This window comes from Gavialis gangeticus, unplaced genomic scaffold, assembly GCF_001723915.1.
Source record: "Gavialis gangeticus isolate Ggan-Ray unplaced genomic scaffold, GavGan_comp1, whole genome shotgun sequence".
Classification (NCBI taxonomy): Eukaryota; Metazoa; Chordata; order Crocodylia; family Gavialidae; genus Gavialis; species Gavialis gangeticus.
The window spans coordinates 19,915,616-19,932,765 of record NW_017729002.1 but is presented as its reverse complement, the minus strand read 5'-3'; the positions used below and the strand labels follow the sequence as shown (position 1 = coordinate 19,932,765).

The 17,150-nt window shown below is 45.0% G+C and overlaps 1 protein-coding gene across 2 annotated transcripts in view; it reads right to left on the bottom strand.

Annotated features, from left to right (window-relative positions):
• Positions 1 to 15,326, bottom strand: part of CFAP70 (cilia and flagella associated protein 70) — a 38,442-nt gene extending 23,116 nt beyond the window's left edge. The window contains exons 1-11 of one of the 2 annotated variants that reach the window (XM_019507588.1): positions 15,273 to 15,326; positions 14,949 to 15,041; positions 12,814 to 12,949; positions 10,674 to 10,860; positions 10,183 to 10,281; positions 9,871 to 9,950; positions 8,613 to 8,789; positions 4,611 to 4,793; positions 4,109 to 4,203; positions 2,308 to 2,407; positions 1,330 to 1,464 (exon numbers count right to left, since the gene is read on the bottom strand). In XM_019507588.1, coding sequence (XP_019363133.1) covers positions 1,330 to 1,464; positions 2,308 to 2,407; positions 4,109 to 4,203; positions 4,611 to 4,793; positions 8,613 to 8,789; positions 9,871 to 9,950; positions 10,183 to 10,281; positions 10,674 to 10,860; positions 12,814 to 12,945 — 1,188 coding nt within the window. In that variant the 5' untranslated portion in view covers positions 12,946 to 12,949; positions 14,949 to 15,041; positions 15,273 to 15,326. Of the gene's footprint in view, positions 1 to 1,329; positions 1,465 to 2,307; positions 2,408 to 4,108; positions 4,204 to 4,610; positions 4,794 to 8,612; positions 8,790 to 9,870; positions 9,951 to 10,182; positions 10,282 to 10,673; positions 10,861 to 12,813; positions 12,950 to 14,948; positions 15,136 to 15,272 lie in introns of those variants that run through there. The other variant, XM_019507587.1, reaches the window with a different exon arrangement.
• Between the last annotated feature and the right edge of the window lie 1,824 nt (positions 15,327 to 17,150).

The following is a 17,150-nucleotide window of genomic DNA, read 5'->3' as shown; positions in this document are numbered from 1 at the left end:
AATGAATCATTAACTCTCCATTAAACATTTTAAAAAGCTTGTTGCTTTAAATAATACTTTGCCTCTGTACAGAAACATTGTGTTGCCTCGACATTATCACTTACATAAAAGTTACATCTGAGGTGTCTTAAAGGGAGATGGTGACAAATCTCAAGACTGGCTTGAGCTTGACACATTCCCTAGACAAACAAGTTACAGAGCATTTTAGAACTGCAACTGCTGGTGGGATGTACTATCTGGGAAAGAGGACACTACCCAAGCAAGGCAGAGGTACTGGGGAACAAGTGGTCCAATAAAATAATTATCACCCACAAGAATTCTTGCCTCTCACATATCTCCTGGACCATCATGACAACAACATCACCTTAACCCTACCAGAAGGATAAAGTTATAATGTGCCTGATAGATGAAAGAACTGTGTATTCATCCAGCTCCTACCTACTAGACCCCACTTGGGAAATTACTGAAATGCAGTCATCAAGTAAGGAGACTGAAGAGACTGTTTTCTCTTCTGAACATCTGTCCTGTTTTGAGACAGACATGGAAACAAAATCTCAACATCTTAGTTTCATAGTTTCATAGTTTCTAGGGTCGGAAGGGACCTGAGCAGATCATCTAGTCCGACCCCCTGCCATGGCAGGAAGAGCACTGGGGTCAAATGACCCCAGTAAGGTGGTCATCCAGCCTCCTCTTAAAAACCCCCAGGGTGGGAGCCTGCACCACCTCACTTGGAAGCTGGTTCCAGACTCTAGCCGCCCTGACCTTATAATTTCAGGAAACATGAATGTTAACATTTGCCTATAATGACATAATGAAGAGGGTTAAAAAGAAAAAGAAGCTAAAATCTGAAAAAAGACTATATCCATTATAATCCTAATGAGGCCCTTTTAATTAATTAACATTTTTATCATTTCCCAGTAGTAACTACATTGATCCAGAAATCACTGTTTTTCCTAGAGATAATGTCTCTCACTCATCTAGATTAGCAACTAGTGGGGTACATGTAGATGCCTAGCATGAGTAAGGGTAAGGTTTTGACATCTTACTTCAAGACAGAGAAAGCCAGACAAGTCTAAAGGGTCTATCCCCAAACCTCACTACTCAGAACATCTGTCTCATACTAGGAAATAAGTCTGTTCATTTAGAAAACTGTTCTGAGTAGCTTGTTTTATGACTTAATCACTTGGAAATCCAGTGAAGTGTCAGAGCTTGTCTTAAAACAAAGACAAGGCTGAAGTACCATTCTTATAGTACCAACTATTTCCAGACACATAATGTATGAACACAGAAGGGTACGTCATCTGTAGCATAGTGCACTGCCCAGCTTACCTTCTCAAACACCTCACACACTTGATAAGCAACAACACGGAAAGCTCCTCGTATTCGCTTCACGCCAGGGTACAACAAAGGCACCACATTGACATAAGCCACGCCATGGAAGGAAATCTGTCCATCATCATCTCCCTGGAAATACAGAACAAGACTGGTTTAACCTGAGTGACTCTTCTCAGGGCTGTTCCTTTCTCTGTGGAAACAAAGTTTTTAGGCCACCACTGCAGATTCCTACATTAATGAAACCCACCTCCACTAAATCAAAGGTCACAAAACAAAAGTGTGCTCTTAAACAGCTGACAGCATTGGGTCACTAAAGTGTATGACAGCTTACAAGAATATGCTGTAGTTCCTATGTCCTTGGGATTCCAATTTTATCCCAATCTCTGAAGGCTCAGATAGAATTTTCAATACTGATGACAAATGCTCTGCTTCTACTAGGCTGAATCTACTTGCAGAACCTATTAGGCTTCTACTACGCTGAATCCTGGTCCCCCCTTTCAAAGAAGAGGGAAATGGAAAATACTTTCCATCTGGCTGGAAAACAGAATGTTTTGGCAGACTTGTGAGGGACTTCTGGCTGCAACAGGCAAGGAAGCACATTGTTAATCATCACTGTAAAATCTTATGGCCAATCTTAGAGAAGGATCCTAGAATGTATGACAGGTGCTCAAATGAGTCCTTGGCCAAAGAAAAGATCAGCTGGTCACTTTGAAGTTCTCAAATGACCCCTCTTCAAAGGCCATGTTACTAAAAATCTTGAACACTAAATCTGGGGACAGCAACCTGAAATGTTACATTTATTCAACAGCTCTATGGAGCCAATTACTTCATTATGAAAGCCTCTAGACCTCCCTAACTCACCTCTGCCACTTAGAACCTGTTCTTAGCTTAGAACCACTAAACTGAAATGGCAAAAAATAACAGTATGTGCACACACACAAATCCCCAGAGTAGTTTTACCTATATTTTTACCTTGTCTGCCTTGCTAGATTTTCCTTTGGTCGAAGTAACCACAGGCACTCTGGTGATCTCCACAGGCCAGTAGCGGCTCTCTGCAATGTGCTTCTGCAGACTGCAATACAGGGGGAGACTTTTGGAACACAGAGAAACTAAAGCAGAAATTAATCTGTCCCATTTAGAAGTAAGATCCATTGGAAGAGATAAAGCTGTAGCGTGACTGTCTAAAATGACCTACCAGTATCTCCTGTAAAACATTCTATCTCAGGTTTATCTTAGGAGGGACAATCAAAGAAAAGATGGTTTCTTTAGAGCTCATCTTTTCCAACAACTGTTTTTTCTTGACATGTCACAGTGCTTGGGCTGTGGTATCAGGGCATCCATCCTCATCTAAGAGCTGGTCAGGCTCAAAGAGAGGATTTTGGTAGAACAGACCACATCTCTTGCCCTTTTTCATGTTACCCACTATATCTGGAATTCATCACAGTGAATGTGATCCCAGCCCTCCCTTTCTTTCAAAATATTCTTAGGGGCCACTGCGCCATGCCCTCCCCCCCACCCACCCTGAGTAGCATGTTGCTATAAGCCCTGCACTCCACTCTATTTGCACTGTATCCTTTCCACTGGACTCACCAAACGACCATATGTCTTCAGAACATGAGCATGTTGGGATTGGAGCCCTGTTACTTATGTCACACATTTTGCCCACTTCACAGTGCCGGAGGTGGATAAAGTGTAGTAATACATATTATTAATTGCCAGATCATTTTGAAGCATGATGGAGTTCCCTATCCTTTTCCCTCCTTTGTCTTAGAATGGGTACATGGAAACGTGTATAAAATAATTAATTGTACAGAGAAGATAGACTGAGAGCTCCCCTTCTACTTTTTTACAGCTGAAAACAAGGGTAAGCCCATGGTATTGAAAAGAAGTAAATTCATAAAACATAGAGAAGGGCACACTTTCACGACAGATGTGCTATTAAACTGTGGAACTCATTGCCACAGGATGTTATTGAGGTGAAGAATTTATCAAGGTTCAAAGGAGGGCTGGACATTTATACTGACAACAGGAATGTCCAGAGTTGTTACAGCTCATGTTAGTACTTTTTAAAAAAAGAGCACAGGGAAGCATCTAACATTCTCACAATTCAGAATTTCAGCAAAGATCTGTTAATGTTAGGATAAGTCCTTTATGGGTGCAGATTACCCATGGGCATGGAAACCTTCTTTTAAAGCATGGATTGCCAACCTCTGGCATGAGTGCCACAAGTGTCAGGGGCAGCCTGTGTGTGTGGCCCATGGCAGTTGGGGAGACAACAGACAGCACAATGGCAGATTGGGCAGGGAGCAGAAAATTGAGCATCAGATTGGGCAAGAAGCACAGAGCAGAAATCAGGAAGCACAGTAGCAGATTGGGCAGGGGGCAGAAAGCAGAGAAGCAGATCAGGCAGAGGAAGGGAATCAGAGTGGCACTCACGGAAAGTGTGCGGCTTAATTTGTGGTACATGTGCCGAAAAGGTTGTCCCCCATTGCTCTAAAGCAGGGATGGGCAATTATTTCGGGTGGAGGGCTGCTTACTGAGTTTTGGCAAGCCATCAAGGGCCACATGACAGGCAGCCAAGGGCAGATAAATATTAATTTACTAAACTTTTTAGGGGCCCCACAGGCCGGATACAATAGCCTGGTGGGCCGGGTTTGGCCTGCAGGCCACATTTTGCCCACCCCTGCTCTAAAGTATCCAGTACTTGTCATTGTTGGGTCTGATCCAGTCTCCTAACTTTTTTTGATGGAAGAGTTGTCTTTGGCATTCTTACTTGAGTACTGCTGCAGGTTCTAGGTAACAGCGTCTTTCCACATCCCAAACTATTCTCTTCTTTATGCTCTCTGCCTGAATCCGAAACTCCCTGTCCTGGAAGAAAATAAGATTCCCAGATCATGCACAGCCAACTCCCTGTATTCTAACTGATGGGCAGTGCCTATCACAGCAGTGAAGTGCTCTTCCCCTCAAAAGGGAAAACAACTGCAATAAACCAGTTATTGCAGAGTTCAGCTCAGTGTACAAACAATCAGCCCTGGAGAAAAGGTTACTGAAGTTCCCAGGCCCATCAGTGGTAAATATACTTTTGTCTGCAGCAGTCTTGCTTGTAACAATGCTGTAAGGAATGTTCTCTTCAACATGATTCCCATTCCTCCCATTCTAAATCCTTAAAATGATATATTAATATTTCAGCTACCCTGGCTGTCCCTTGGTACCCTGGTACCCTGGGTACCCTGGTACCCTTGCTACCAACTGGCCCAAGGTCATTTCTTCCTCACCTCAGTTTTGTTAAGCTCTCCATCCTCATCCTCATAGGAGCCACCAACAATGAAGGAGTCTGGAATGCTCTGAGCTCCTGGAGCCAAGATGTTGCTAATAGGCCATTTTTTTGGTCGAGGTAATGGCTCCTTTTCACCACCAAGCTTCAAGACCCCATTTTTGAACAACAAAGGGTATTCTTTCTAGTGAGAGAGAAAAATACACGGACTTTCATTCAGAGTATGAGCAAAACCAAATACACACTGCTGGGAGCTACATAGCAACAAGCAAAACACAAGGCTCAACAAGGAAAAACAGAATAATGGAGACAAGGCTTGGAAAATATGCTTCAGCATCTGCAGGCCAAGCATCTAGAAAATACAAGCATCAAACTACATGAATAGACACAGACAAGAAAAGCTGCACTATTTTAATTCACATGCACATGGGAGTTGCTATGTAGCATCAGAAATCAGGAAGCAATGGGTTTGAGGCAAGTCAAAGAAACATTCATACACCAACAACTGAAAAGACACTGACAAATAGCACTATTTTCATACAACCTGGGGAACAGCTGGACACATTCATATGACAGGCATAAGCATTCATTACATGTTGTAACAGGGAGCCTCAGGGGGCAGGCTCAGGGCAGGGCACAGCTGTAACTGGGTTGCCATACCAACTATATAATGAGATTAATTAGGAAAAAACACCTGCAAGCAACCCAGAGGGTCACCTGACTGGAAGAGGGCAGGGCTACAGAGATCTAAGGCAGTCCCAGAGGAGGTCAGGCAGTCAGGCCATGGAAACTGAACAGGGAAGTGCTTGGTGGAGGGGCCTGTGACTGAGAAGCAGATTGGGAGTGTGCCCGGGGACAACAAGAAAAGCAGCTGAGGTTAGTCCTGCATACATACCCAGGTAGGAAGTTAGTTGTAGCCAGAAGGGCTTGTGTTTATGTTTGATGTCAGTGTTATCCATGCCTGGGAAGAGAAGCACTGGAGAAGCTCTGGAGGAGGGGAGCTATACCAGAAACCCCCTCCCTCACAGGCCAAGAGATATGGTGACTGGCAGGTGACAATCAGTGTGGCTAGATGGACATGAACAGCTGGGCTGGCTCCAGGTGGGCAACAACCATAGATCTGGAAAGGGAATAGTGGAGCCCAAGGATGAGGAGGGCTATCACACTTATTGGACTGACTCTGGGACCTTTGTTTATTCTAGGGACTGGTGACCTTTAAAGGGGCAATGCCTTAGAATGGGTGTTTGGGTGTCCCTTAAAGGGGCAATGCTGGGGGAAAAGAGGAGAACCAGAGAGATCAGACTTGAGGGAAAGCTGCCAATATCAGCTATGGACACCTCTTCAGGAGCAGTGTGGGCGGGGTGTAGAGGAGGAGGAGCCCCATGAAGACATCCAGTGGGACTTTCCTTAACCCTTGCTACAAGCTACCACAAAGACCAGGTATGTTCCCATTCATAGAATCATAGAAAAGTAGGGTTGGAAGAGACCTCAGGAAGTCATCTAGTCCAACCCCCTACTCAAATCAAGACCATCCCCAACTAGATCATCCCAGCCAAGGCTTTGTCTAGCTGGGTCTTAAAACCCTCCAAGGATGGACAGTCCACAATCTCACTGGGTAACTTATTCCAGTGTTTTACTACCCTCCTAGTGAGAGTTTTCCCTAATATCTAATCTAAAGCTCACTTGCTGCAACTTGAGACCATTGCTCTTTGTTCTGTCATCTGCCACCACTGAGAACAGTTTAGCTCTGTCCTCTTTAGAACCACCCTTCAGGTAGTTAAAGGCTGCTATTAAATCTGCTCTCAGTCTTTTCTTCTCTAGACTAAATAAGCCCAGTTCCCTCATTGTCTCATCATCTGTCATGTGCCTCAGCCCCCTCATCATTTTTGTTGTCCTCTGCTGGACTCTCTCCAATTTGTCCACATCCTTTCTGTAGTGGGGGGGCCAAAATTGGACACAGTACTCCAGCTGTATCCTCACCAGTGCTGAATAGAGGGGAATAATCACTTCCCTTGATTTGCTGGAAACACTCCTACCAATGCAGCACAGTATTCTGTTAGCCTTCTTGGCAACAAGAGCACACTGTTGGCTTATTTTCAGCCTACTGTCCACTGTACCACCCTAGTCCTTTTCTGCAGAGCTGCTACTCAGCCAGTCAGCCCCCGGCCTGTAGTGGAGCATGGGATTGTTCTGTCCTAAGTGCAGGACTTTGCACTTGTCCTTACTGAAACTCATGAGACTTCTTCTGATCCAATCCCCCAATTTGTCTAGGTCTCTCTGAATCCTAACCCTACCCTCCAGTGTATCTACTACTCTTCCTCCCTCTCCTTCCCCTGCCAGCTTGGTGTCATCATCAAACTTGCTGAGGGTGCTCTCTAAGCTATATTCCAGGTCATTGATGAAGACACTGAACAACACTGGCCCCAGGACCAACCCCTGCGGCACTCCACTTGATAGCAGCTGCCAACTAGACATTGAGCCATTGACTACTACCCTGTAAGCCTGATCCAGCTAGTTCCCTATCCACCTTACAGTCCATTCATCAAACCCATACTTCCTTAGCTTGCCTGTGAGAATGTTGTGGGAGACTGTATCAAAAGCCTTGCTAAAGTCAAGATATACCACATCCATTAGTCTCCCCACATCCACAGAGCCAGTCACTTTGTCATAGATGGCAATCATGTTGGTCAGGCTTGACTTGCCCTTTGTGAATCAATGCTGATTGTTCCTAATCACCCCCTCTTCCTCCAAGTGCTTAGAAATGGAGTCCTTGAGGACCTGCTCCATGATTTTTCCAGGGACAAAGGTGTGGCTGACTGGTCTTTAGTTCCCTGGATCTTCCTGTTTCCTTTTTTTAAATATGTGCAGTGGGGCACTATATTTTCCCTTTTCCAATCATCCAGCACCTCTCCTGATCACTCTGAGTTTTCAAAGATGATGGTCAATGGCTCTGCAGTCACATCAGCCAATTTCCTCAGCACCCTCAGATGCATTCCATCTGGCCTCATGGACTTGCATATATCCAGCTTTTCTAAATGCTCCCTAGCCTGTTCTTTTGCCACAGTGGGCTGCTTACCTCCTCCCCACACTGTGCTGCCAGGTACAGTAGTCTGGGAGCTGACTTTGCCTGTAAAGGCTGAAGTGAAAATGGCATTGAGTACTTCAGCCTTTTCTGCATCCTCTGTCATGAGTTTGCCTCCCCCATTCAGTAAGGGACCCACACTTTCCCTGATCCTTTTTGTTGTTGTTGACATACTTGTAGAAACCCTTCTTGTTACCATTTATGTCCCTTGCTAACTGCAACTCCAATTGCTCTTTGGCCTTCCTGAATTCATCCCTGCATGCCCAAGCAGTACTCTTATACTCCTCCCTAGTTGTTTGTCCAAGTTACCACTTCTTATAAGCTTTCTTTTTGTGTTTTTGCTTGCTGAAGAGTTTGCTGCTAAGCCAAGCTGGTCTTCTGCCATACTTCAAAGTCTTCCTGTGCTTCGGGATGGTTTGTTCCTGCACTCTCAGTAAGGCTTCTTTAAAATACAGCCAGCTCTCCTGGACCCCTCTCCCCCTCAGACTGGCTTCCTAAGGGATCCTGTCCATCAGTTCCCTGAGTGAGTCACTCTGCTTTTCTGAAGTCCAAGGTCCTTACTCTGCTGTTCTCCTTCCTTCCTTTCCTCAAGATCCTGAACTCAATCATCTCGTGGCTGCTGCCGCCCAAGTTGCTATCTACTACTACATTCCCCACCAATTCTTCCCTTTCACCCCATTCACCCTTTCTATCACTTAAGACCATGGCATGGCAGGAAAATCCAGGGGTGACAGGAATAGAGAGTGGGGACATCGGTTAATACCTCTGCCACTGGAGTGCTCTAGCTCTCACTCCTAGTATATTTGTACACTTGCAGACTAACTTCTTGAAAAAGTGAACCACAAAAGCAAAAACATGTAGCTGGATATGTACAAAGAGCTCACTGACATGGCAGTGTTTTATGTCTCTGCATGCCCTCACCTCTCCAGCTGTTGGAACTTGCAAGGAAACCATATAGTTCTGCTGAGGTCCTGTGGGAATAAATGCATCAGGGACAGAATAAGCAGCCTCCAGTGTAACCCTCAGGAGATTGCCACCTGACAGCTGAGCTGCAGAAAGCAGGGACTCTTGGACAGACACTGCCACTTCGAGGGCACACTGCAGGTAAGAACAAAGGGAACTGACATTACCTGCTAAAAAAAGCAACTGGTAAAGAGTTCAAATGCACCTGTGTGCACAGAAAGTAGGCAGATACCTCAGTGGAGAATTTATAATGTTGTAATAGGTACTGATTTAAATGAAGTAGAATATAACAGTGTTGTGAAATAAAGGCATCATATGGTCATTTTGTGACCACTGCATTCGATTTGAAACAATTTCCTACTTAAAACATCAGTGTCTTGAAACAGGAAAATAAAACCAGCTCTAATGAAAGAACACTAAGGCTGCAACATATTGTACAAAGAATTCAAGAGAAGCCAAACCTAAGGTTGCAAGTGCAGTCCTAGCTATACCCCTTTTATCCACCTATATGATTATTTAGGCACATACTCACAATAAAGGATGGATGGCCTGCAGGTGTTCAATGTTTATTATCACTATTGTTCAACAGGTAGACTCTTGCCTGATTTATTACATGTAACTGATCAGTCTAACAGCAAAAATATGTTTTCAAATGCACTAGTGTAAATTTGAAGTCCATTGATTTATTGAATTTACACTAGTAACTGCACACAGAACTTGGTCAGAATTAGGCACATTTCCTCATAAACTTTATTACATTCTCTGTGTATCCCTGCTTTGCTCATTGAATATTGCTCAGCCTGTAAGCTGAGACAGGGATGCCACATGAAAATAGCCCTTACTACCTAATCGTAAGCTATGCAGCATTTAGTTTGCACAAAGGAAGAGAGTAAATGTTATACAAGCAACCCCATCTTTGCCACTTTCTGATTTTTCAGCACTTCACTTTGCAAATGTATTTGTTCTTTCAACTGCTTTTTAAATGACAAACAATAGTATTTATGGGCTCATTTCTGATCTAATTATCTGTTGAAAATTTGTGATATCCTTCAATGGGAACAGAAGAGGTCCCTGTATTTTTATATGTATGATTTTAATATATCATGTGCAAAGAGGCAAAGTCACAGTTACTGAGAAAAACAATGTTTAACTAAAAAGCAATAAGCAGCTGAATGACTGAATTACTGAATGTATGAACCACCCAAGTTCTACATACCTTGGCATCTGGGCGCAAGTTCTCCATTGGAGAACCAGGTGCTGCATGCAATGGAACAGTTGCTTCAAATGAACACTTGCCTATGAAGAAATAAAGATGGAAACGGCATAAAGCCTGAAACTTCTCTTATAGAAAAATTGTGTACCGACAGAAAAAGCTGTGGTATATGCCCTCCACATTATTCAGTTCTCTAAGATGACTATTTTTTTTGTCAATAAATGAGGATTTATGAAAAAAGTTAATGGTACAGCTTCAAAGAAAGCAAGGGAAGTAAGAGGAGGGTGAGGTGACAGTGTGAAGTTTCCACTGCACCTTGAAGCAAAGGTAGGAGGTCAACAACAGCCTGGCCAAGAGCCACAGTCTTCTCATCCTTCTGCCTCTTCTCCTTTGGTAAGACTTCAATCACAGTCACTGGCAAAAAGGAAAAAAAACAGACTCTATGGAAGTTGCTTAATCATCTTAAAACAGCCACTGAAAACAATGTCATTAGGGGTGCTTAAAAAGTGAGGAACTGTATTAGCTGTTGGCTAATGTTCCTATTCTGTTCATCAGAGCCAGAAGAGAACAGAATGGTTGAGAGCTGTCTGTTACCAGTGCTCTCACACTGCATTCTCCACATCCTCTTGCAAGAAGAGGATGAAAATGGAGGAGCTTAAAGCTCCTCACAGATGATACTCCTACTCCATTCTCTAACAAGAGACTCCTAGTAGGAGCAGATGGCAGTGGCCTTGCTAAGAGGCCTTGGGCAAGATCTCCTCTCCTGTCAGTGAATCTGAATGCATAGCTAACAGACAGTTACGTACAGAATATGGGCTTGTGTGCAATGTCATCCAAAGAGTTGGGCCCATCAGGGTTATAGTCGAAGCTGGTGGTGAAATTATATATCACTGTTCCAGAGGAAGAAACATCAGTTTTTGAGGAATCGCCCAGGGTTGTGCCATTATATTCTACACGAACATAAGTAACTGGAGTTTCTCCTTTTACACCTTTCTAATCAAACACAAACAATCATTAGGGTTAATTATTTAACTTAATTTATAAGAAAGGCATATTTCAAACTGCATGCAAATCCTAAGAGATTAAATACTAATACATAACTGTTTTCGGAAAGGTTCCAATTTTTGTAAGGTGTTAAGAGGTAACTCACAAGTAGTATAGCTGAGATAATATCTAGTGGCAATTTCAGCAACTTTGCTGGAGATATGTAGTATTTGGAATCTGTGGGCTCCTTTTACTTTACAGTCATGCAGTGGTTTTCAAACTTCCTGAAGTCACAAAACTCATTCACATCACTCCTGCTGCTGTGAAACTCCTAACCACATCCATAGAGCCAGGTGACCTGGCCCACTCCATTACTCCCAATCTCTTTGCAGAATCCCTGACAAGCTATTATGAAACCCCTGGGTTCTGCAGAACACAGTTTGAAAACTACTGCAGTAGTAGCTTTAAAGAAGGGTCCAGTTTTGAACATGTTTTTAAAGGTTTTCTTAAACATAGGAACACATTAATTGCTAGAGGAAGGTTTCACTTAACCTAGCAGCCTTTCACTGACAATGACCAGTATCAGATAAGATACTAAAAGAAATGCTATGGAAAAACTGGTGGCAGTGGGGTGGTGACCACCTGCAGAAGCTGGCGGTGAGGTGGGGGCTGGTGACTGCCCACAGAAGCCGGCAGCAGTGTTGGCGGGGGGAGGGGAGGGGCAACTGCCTGCAGCAGGTGGTGGGGCCATGGCAGGGCCTGCACAGCGCTGCCCGCAGGGCCCCCCAAAGCATGCTTTGCGCCCCCCCGCCAGGAACAGCCCTGGCCGCCACCCACCGCCCCGCACCTCATGTGCCACTTTTCCATGGCTGGTCACACATGTGGCTTCACGGGTTGCTGATGGGCCTCGTACCCGGCCAATCACACACTGCCCATCAGCAGCCCATGGAGCCGCATGTGCAACCAGCCGTGGGAAAGTGGTGCACGGTGGCGGTGCAGGGTCATGGGCGGCGGCACAGGGTGGTAGATGGTGGTGGCAGCCACCATGTGCAAGCTCCTCCCTCCCCTCCCAACGTCTACCTGGCCGGATGGTGCCTGTGAGACCTGCAAAGGGGCGCCACTGCCCTTTCCTCCCTGGCCCTGTTCCTGGGAGGTGGTGGTGCTCCGTCCCTGCTCGCCCACACGTACCCTCTAGGACCTTTCCAAGTACCCCTAGGGGTATGCGTACCCCTGGTTTACAACCCCTGCTTTATCTGATTCCTGCTAAGCATTTTGCTTCTATATATTATGGTAAAATGCTCTATACTATGGGCATGTTGTGCAGTGTATAAAAAAGGATTTAATTCTATCAGTTTTAAATTTGCTGCACTTTAATTTCACTATTTCCTTCTTTGAAGACCAGAGCGGCTAAATACAAGTCCCCAATTTACCTTTCCTAGACTATCTGCTATATTTTATTTATTTACCCTACTCTTTTTATGCATTTTTTCTCTAACCCAACATTCCCCATCTTATTTTTTTTATATTTTTTGCATAATTTGCATTGTACATTGCTTAGAACACCCTGTAGGGAAGAACATAGTCCATATATACATACTATTGCAGGAAGAGGCATTGTAGGCCACATTATATATACAGATAATCATGTAAGAGGGGGAACAGTAGAACTTATTACATATTAACGTCCAGGCAGCTCATCACCCTGGCAAGTGATGTGGGGACTGAAAGAGCTTGAGAATGCAAATCTCTGTATGTGGACTAACCACAAGTGGGGAACCAACAGCCACACTGTGACATTATGAACCACACTGTGTTTCTGGTGTCAGAACAGATGGCTCACAATTATATGTTCTCCCTCCATGCCTTTGCCGGGTCCACAACAAGCAGGTTCATTCCTGACCCATCTACTAACAGAGATAAAGTTACTGACAGACAAGTTGAGACATTTTCAGAAGACTTTACCAGGTCATGCCCCTCCAACACTGTGATATGCACTGATTTGACTGGAATCAGCGATGCTTCAGTAGATTGAAGAGGAGGAACAGCAACAGGTAGGGATCCTCTTTTGGCAGACTGCCCGACAGGGACAGCCATGTCTCTACAGGAACATGAACATTATAGTGAAACATTCTAGTAACATCTTTTATGGATTCTGCTTTGCACAAACTCAGCACAGCCACCCATGCCCTCAACAATGCTATTGTTTTTATGCAAGTTCTCCTTCCTTGTCTAAACATAGCCCCCTTTCCTAGTTAATACATATAATGTCAATGGTACACAGACCATGACAGAGCATTGAAGACATCCTGCTACAGTTCCAGAGGCCAGAGCTCAAGCCCTGCTGGAATCACCTCCTGACAAGGCATGAATATTGAAACAGCCCATAAAGCATCTGGTTTATGCATCACAATCAAACTCATTTTGGAATGTAGTTTGATTTGACTGCAAACTCCAAGTGAAAAGTGCCTCATGAAGAGTAATTGCAGTGGGAATGAGCAGAAAGCTTATACAAATAGGTGTGGGGTATCTGGTGCTGTATGTGTTATGGTCAGATACACAATGCCTTTAAAATTGCAAGGGTTTACTGTCTGTTGAAACATGGCTGCATGTTAGGTTTAGGGCACTGTTACTAAGTGCTCTCAGACACAGAACCAACTTTAGCTGTGTATCTCTGTGCCCCTTATCTGCCTGATGCCTGTGCCCCAGGGATCGTGTTGTCTCCAAATCCACAGGTCCTAAGCACCTCTGAAAACAGGTCCCTCACTCTGAATGGTTTCCACTATAGGAGCTCAAAATAACCAGAAAGCAAGCTTAACAGGCTATCCAGAAATTCCCCTTTTCCAACCCTCTCTGCTTTACCTCAGTATGAGGACATATCCCAAATGCAGCTGCACTTTGTCACTTCTGATTGCCAGCTCAAAGGCTACTATAGCTTACACTAGGAGACTGTATTAGTCCCAGAATGGAATTAGGAGGTTGAAAAATAACACAGAAATGCCTGCCTTTGATCTCACATCCACCACTACCTTCAGCTACCATAAAAACCAAGGCATACAGAATTAAGCTGCTTCTGAAAATATGATTGCCTTGCATCAGATTAGCTATATTAGCACTGTCCTTCCAGAAGCCATATGAACACAAATCTAACAATAAATAATATGAATGTAGTAGGACTGTAAGATATGCCAAACCTCTCGCTGCACTAGCTAATGACATCAGCGTGCAGCTTCCCAGATACACACATAGCTTTTACTTCTGTGATCCATTCCTCCCCACTTCATTCCTTTTCTGACTCACACACCTGTTCCATGGGTTTTTTAAAACTGTTAAACCTTTGGGGCATTGCCACTGATGGTGTGTTTGTACCCTGGCCAGAACAGTAAGTCTCTCACCTGCCTAGGACTTCTAAGCACTGCCCTGATATAAATGCTAAATAATACTAAAAGTAAGCAATGAAAGCATATCTTCAGTGATTAGATTTTATTATCTTGGCAAATCAACAGCGCCAGGTAATCAAAAGCTCTTTATGTTGTGCAAAATTCAACAGCAAAACTATGAATTAGCTAAGGGATGTCAGCCTGACAGGCAAGATTGTCCAAAATTTCTGAACATGTTGACCTTATCTATAACATATGTCCTATGAGCCCAGGCATTTCATCGTATGATAGTTCACTGGCACTGCAAGAAACAACCTGGCATTTGCTGTATATCATTCACCTATGGTATTTTTCCAGGGCTCACAGCTTACAGTCCATGTTTATTTATTATATTAGGTATGAAACTGAAGACAGCCATATAGTGTTGCCTTTGGGGATATAAATTGAATACAAATTTATCTAAGTTTTCTCCTAAGAGGTAGTTCTTGCTCTTTCAGTACTCGGACTACATGATCTCTACTATCTGATCTCTGCAACTAAGAAGCAGTATCTGTGACTTTGATTTGGAGAAGTTATAAACTTGAAGAGAGGTCTGACAGGAACTATCTGCTTCAGGCTGTTCTCCTGGGAATCAAAGACTGTGTTAAAAGGGCAGCCCCAGTATAAAGATAACACACAAGGAAACTGTCATAAAGGATACGTTTTAAAAATTGTCTGTACGTTTATTTTCTGCATTTGATGGCACGTTGAATTGAGTCAGCGGCCCTGCTTTCCCAGCTCAGTCTGCGAGTCAGTCGATGTCGGTGAGTCAGCCTGTGCCACAAGGGAAGAGAAAAGCAGAAGGTGACTGGAAACGCGGAGACTGGCGGGGAGGGTCAGAGGAAGAGACCGCGCTCTGTCCTCGGCGCCCCCACGTCCCGGCCGCAGGCGCCCCTCGACCCCGTGCTCTGTCGCAGAGGCGCCTCAGGCAGGGGTGCGGGGGGGTGCAGGGGCCGCCCGGACCGCCCCCCTCATCCCACCCCGGGAAGGTGCAGCAACTCCCACTTGAGCCCTTCGCGTCCGCCGTAACCACAGCAACGGCCCTGTTCTCGCGAGCCCGCACGGGCCTGGCCGCTGGGAGTCACGTGACGTGAAGCGGCTCCTACTGTCGCCATGTTTGTTGTGGGCACCGGGGCTAGAGCCCGGGCAGCGGCCTGGTTGTGGGCCAGGCCCCGCACATGGGCCTGGAGCCCGCCTGGGGCGAGACCTCCCGTAGCCCGGAGAACTGGGGCCGCAATCTTTCTGGCATCTTACCGGACCGCACAGTCGCAGCACACGAGATCCCGCCCGCCTGGGTGTGTTGGCAGAGCGCACGGTGACCTCACATGGCTACATCATGGGAACGTACCTTGACCTTGTGGGGCTGCAGGGGACAGGGCCGTGCCCTCACGTGCGGTGGCCTGGGGGCTCGTTTGAACGGGCATGGTGCCGCATCTTCGTGACTGCGATGCCCAGAGGGAGCCGGGAGCCGCGCGGTCCTGGCTCTGGGTGGATCCGCTTGATTTCTTTTAAGGACGGCCCCGACTGATGCCGCAGCCTAGGACAGGTCGCAATCAAATCAGCAGATCACCACCGAGCCTGCAGAACGCGAGGCAGGCTCCAAAATCACATGATTCACTTTAAAAATGAAGGGATTTTGAAAAAAAAAGTACATTCGGGGCCAGTTTCTGCCCCTTCCAGAGTCTGATTCCCTCAGGCACTTTCTCATTCTTTTTTCTGCAGAGGCTAGATCAGACATTAAAAAAACCAAAAGCAAACACAGAAGGGCTCACATAATCAAACTGCTCCATGAACTGGGGCTTTAGAACGACAGTCAATATTATGAGACTCGTGACCTGATCATGGGAGTTTGCAACACTGTAAAGACACATCCTTCTCCACTGCAGTAGGCACCACACTGGGGAACACACACACTATAGAAAAGAAGGGTTTTGCACCAGGAATAAAACACTACTGAAAGGTCCTGACAGCCAGACAGGATGAGGTCCTTTACTTCTGTGACTCATTGGTGGGGATCATAGGCAGACAAGGCTCTTTGGGTAAATCCAGTATCTCTTATTAGACCAGTTCAAATAGTTGGAAAATTCTTCTTAGCCAGCTTTTGGGCACAAGCACCCTTCGTCAGGGTGAGGAAACATCAGCAGATGGTCTGTGCTTTTCCTGGATGGAGTGCTAAAGCAGCCAGAGGCCAGTACATTTGCAAGGGTGTCCGTTTTAGCCGTGTTTGTGTAAGGACATAGGCAGACAAGGATCTTTGGGTGAATCTGATATCTTTTATTAGACCAACTTAAATAGTTGGTAAAAAATATTTCCCGCATGCAAGAAAGTACATATGCAAGAAAGCCAGTCAGTTAAAATGTAAATTGAGGTGGTCAGTAGGTGAGAGACAGATGGGAGGGAAGGGGGAATGAAAGTGGTTGTAGTCAAAGCATGAGAGACAGGAGGGTGGGGAGAAGGGAATGAGAATAGCTGGTAAAAAGTGGAGGGTTTACCTGGGGATCGTTGTATTTGATCTGCAGGACATGGGACATAGCTGTAAGAAACTAGATTCTGCACCAAGCTCAGTTGCATAACATCCAGGGAGCATTATCAAAAGGAGGGGGAATCCTTAGCTGCGAATACCTTCCTTGTACAGAGGCAAGAATTGGTGAAGGTGATATTTTTTATTGAGCTAACTGTGGTTGTCACAGTACTATTCCTTAGGTCTCTGGGAGAGAAAGTCATAGCAGAGCTAATAGCAGATGCAACAGTAATTTTATTAGTATCATATTGCAGTGGAGAGAGCAGTAATAAATTATCAGATGCACTCGACTCGCAAGCCACAGATTCCCCGCGGGATGAAGCGTTACATGGTACGTGAGGAATGGGGCAGCAGAATGAGGG